Source organism: Buceros rhinoceros, unplaced genomic scaffold (genome assembly GCF_000710305.1).
Source record: "Buceros rhinoceros silvestris isolate BGI_N320 unplaced genomic scaffold, ASM71030v1 scaffold23993, whole genome shotgun sequence".
NCBI lineage: Eukaryota > Metazoa > Chordata > Aves > Bucerotiformes > Bucerotidae > Buceros > Buceros rhinoceros.
Genome location: NW_010404551.1, coordinates 1 through 4,094, shown reverse-complemented (window position 1 = coordinate 4,094; position 4,094 = coordinate 1). Strand labels below are relative to the sequence as shown.

General features: G+C 43.6%; 1 protein-coding gene across 1 annotated transcript in view; it reads right to left on the bottom strand.

Annotated features, from left to right (window-relative positions):
* The window catches only part of MTFMT (mitochondrial methionyl-tRNA formyltransferase), a gene marked incomplete at its 5' end in the record, with an annotated part of 5,041 nt that extends 1,107 nt beyond the window's left edge, over positions 1-3,934 (bottom strand). The window contains 6 exons of the mRNA XM_010133430.1: positions 187-268; positions 823-914; positions 1,443-1,518; positions 2,042-2,144; positions 3,197-3,319; positions 3,722-3,934. Of these exons, the coding sequence (XP_010131732.1) occupies positions 187-268; positions 823-914; positions 1,443-1,518; positions 2,042-2,144; positions 3,197-3,319; positions 3,722-3,934 (689 nt within the window). The remainder of the gene's footprint in view (positions 1-186; positions 269-822; positions 915-1,442; positions 1,519-2,041; positions 2,145-3,196; positions 3,320-3,721) is intronic.
* Positions 3,935-4,094: the final 160 nt, after the last annotated feature.

The following is a 4,094-nucleotide window of genomic DNA, read 5'->3' as shown; positions in this document are numbered from 1 at the left end:
TCCTCAAAACCCATTTTATCCTCATCTTTGGGCACAGAAACTTACTGCACTCCAAGCTGACTTAGTTCTGGAGTTTCCCATAGCTGTACTTTAAGCTACTGTTAAGTACAATTGTGTATGAACTCCAAGTTGATGTTTGAAGAGACAGGAAAACATAACTGAATTGATTAATTTAAAAGCAAGTACCAGCAAAACCAGGGATATTATCCACTTCCACAAAATCCCGGAGTTTAACAGTAGTACCCTTCCAGAGCGTCTGCAGAGGAAACTGGAAACAGAAGAGCAGACGACACACTGAGAATATTTTCACCATTTCCAGGCAACGGTTGGGTTTTTTTTCCCTAGACAAGATACCTGTGATAACAACATTAGGGGAAAAATTTAGACATATGTCCAGATAAGAGACTTTCCTTATTACATTTAGTTCTTGTTCTTCCTCATCTCATTGACAAACAAACCATTAGCATGTGCAGAAACGATCTGAGCAACCAGCAACCAACAGCTGTTGACTGTCGCTGTTGGCATTGGTTACTGTCGTGCAACGATGCTCTTACAGTGTTCCAAAACCCTCCCAAAGGCATTGCTGGAAATCGCAGAGCTAAGGTAACACCACAAAACTACTGAGCTGATTTCAGCCTTGGGATCAAGTTCATGAAAATTCTCCTCCTCACTAAATCCACCTTTAATGCCGGGGTTTTAAAACACATGCTGGGTTCTAGATGCTAGAATAACTAAACTTGAGTTTTAGTCATTAATTAAGATAGCCACACCAAACTCAAAACATGCTAGAAGACAGAGAAATGTTAAAAAAAAAAATCTTACCATACTTCCTATTGCACGATGGAGCTGAATTATTTGTGCAGCCGTCTGTTCTTCCCATTTTATGCAACTCTTAGCTACAGATATTTTAGGAGCTAGAGAGGGAAAAAAAAGAAAACAAACAGCTGGACCATTTTATACCATTTTAAACCCGCTTTTATCCTGACCAATGGCAGCTTTACCATCTAGTCAGAGGTACCTTAGACAACAACCCAAGATTTTGTTAAAACCTCAATTCGGATTATTTACACTTTACTTGCCATCGTCCTCTTATTTACCCATCGCCCTGCAAATCAAAAAGGTCGATTTACAGGCAGGGCTGTAACACTTTTGTCTGTGTTACACCCCTGAAGAGTAACAAACTCACGAGGATTTTGTGACACCATTAGTGATTTTGGGCAACAGCAAAAAAAAACCATTACTGTAGTAAGTCTGAAGAATTCTAAAGCATTTTTCCCTCTATATGACTTTTTTAAGCCAGAGAAGGTAAGGCAGTGAAGAGACCATATTGAGAAAGGTATCTATAAGAAAAAAAAAGAATTCAGCACAGCAGGAAGGAACTGAGTTTTCCAGCTGATTATAGAAAAAATTAACAAGTTGCACTAAACATGACATGTACCTACCAAACGTTACCCCTTCTTTCGGCTGCTCTTTTTTATTCTTTAAACTTTCAGGCAAGTTCCTCAAAACTGAGATGAGCTGCAAAATCAAATTTTGTAGAGAGTGTTAGCAAAGCTAATTGGAGTCTATTGATTAACAGTAAATCCAAGACAAACAAATACAGGACTTGATTTTTCATCAGTGAAACTTTCTTGTGAGCTTTTAGAAAATTGGGTCAGTATATCTAGAAGACTTGCCTCATACACACAAACACACTAGAGGCATCCTTCCCACTGAATCACAATAAAAAAAAGATCCCACAAGTATTCTTTTTTCGCTGATCTCCTCTGATATTAGTCCTAGAACAGGGAAAAGGCTGATTATCAAAGCACTTGAGTTCTTCACTGAGCAGAAACAGACCGACAACGCTCAGGAGCAGCACTGACAGCTTCTCATGTACCGCTGAGCTTTCCTCTGGGCGAGGCAGCACTCACCAGCACCGAGTTTCAGATCGCTCGCCTCTTAACAGCTGCGGTCAGCTCAGGACCAGATTAAGAAAACTCTGTCTACCTGTGTTAAAAGCAAGGGATAAATCAGAAGTGACACACAAGCACAACCTTACCATGTCTGCACCCATCCTGGATAACATCACTTCCAGCTCCTTTGCAGTACAGCGGGGAGGAACAGCAAACTCCTCCTGCTTAATAATTGCACCTACATCAAACCTGTGAGGCAGAAAACAACAGGCTACTGGGGGGAAGCTATAACTCCGTTAGCAGTTCAGAAGCCCACATTCAATAAGTAAAGTCAACTTCAATAAGCTTCAGTAAGTCAACTTCAATAAGCCCTCTTTTTTTTTTTAGCAGGGGCTGTTGTGACAGGACAAGGGGTGATGGTTTAAACTAAAAGAGGGAGACTGAGACCAGAGAGAAGCCCCATCCCTGGCCCCATGGCAGGTCAGGTTGGCCCTTGGGGCTCTGAGCCCCCTGCTCTGGGTGCAGGTGTCCCTGCTCCCTGCAGGGGGTTGGACTGGATGAGCTCGGAAGGTCCCTTCAACCCAAACCAGTCTGTAATTCAATGATTCTCTTTTTCCTCTAAAACAATTTTTCACACATTATCAAATAATGTTTGGTTCACAGGGAACACAGGGAAAATAATGTCAGACATCTTGGCAAGCAAGATTCACCTCAGCAAGCTGAGACTGATATGAACGCACAATTTACAGTTAGAAGCATAAGATCTCAGGAGAAACAACCTGAACTGTTCAGAAAAAATTTGTTTCGCACTTTCCTGAGATCTATCATCAGTTCAGCACCTAAGAAAGAAAGGGTAACTATGATAATGTGTTTTCACATGCCTTTTAAGCCAGAGCTTGTGCTGAAACAAAACCATATGAACTCTCTCTCATCCCTAGACAGGCAATTGCTTGTCACTATTTCATTTACAGGAGGTGACAGGAGACTGAAGTCTGAAAATCAGATCTCACCCAGCCTATCCTTCTGACTGTTCTCTGCCTGCCCCCTGTAACAAGTGCTAAGAATTCGAGACCAGACTGAGAGTCCAGACTGCACTCACTAAAATACTGTATTTGTGGCAAGTCTCTTATGGTCACACCAGAGTTTCCAAGCGTTTCGAATTTCAACATTAAATACACACAAATTTTCAAAACCCCAGTGATTACAAAGTGTGATTTAGACCGTGACTTAATTGATGATGATTTAAAGTCCTGAGAGGCAGCAGAAGCAGCGAGTTGTTTGGGGAAGCACATCGAACCTACCTCTTTGGTCTTATTTCCATAATTGTCACCCCAGTCACTTTATCACCATGAAGCACCGTGTGGACTATTGGTGCAGGGCCACGCCATCGCGGGAGGCAGCTGGGGTGGACGTTCAGCACGCCACTGAATTGAGACATTTCAGAGTTAGAAGAGGAAGAGCACCTCAAGCTGAACCCACATGCAATGGATGTGCAACATCTACTATACCAAAACTACATTAAGAATTAACTCCTGAGACCTTCTGAAGTGTTACTGGTTTAAATATACACATAAGGGAAAATTCATCCCACTGTACAACCTTCAGTTTCTCAGTGAAGACAGAAAGAGAGGAACAAAGACAAGCACATTATGCTGAATATTTGTATAGATCTACATCAACACGTTAAAGAACAGTGAACCTTGCAATGACAGAGGTAGGGCTCAGGCTAAGCTGATGAACCCAGGGAAGAAGAAGTTGGCCTGACTTAAAGCCAGAGTCTAGCTCTGCTAATGAAACAGCGACAGCTGTCCCGTCAACTCACTTACTATGGGAACTGCAGAATAAGCTCCTTGCTTAGAAGACGTCCAAATGATGCCACCACACCCACATCAAACTGCCCCGCAGGTCCCGTGTGTGGCCACTCGTGAACAGGCAGCTGGAGCTCCTGGGCACAGCTCCTCACAGGCAGCTCCCCAGGTAGGCGGCGTGGCAGGGTCACCACCTCCAGCCTGGACACCAGTGAGTCCTCGCTGGGCTCCCTGGGGTAGACAAGGCACTGAAGGTCTCAGATGCAGGCAGAGCAAGGGAGAGGTGAAAGCTGGGTCACCCCCAACCCTCCCTGTGCCCCTGTGCCTTTCCACATCACCTGCCCTCTCCCAACTCCTATCCCTGATTTGGTCCCCAGCCTCCCTTCACTAG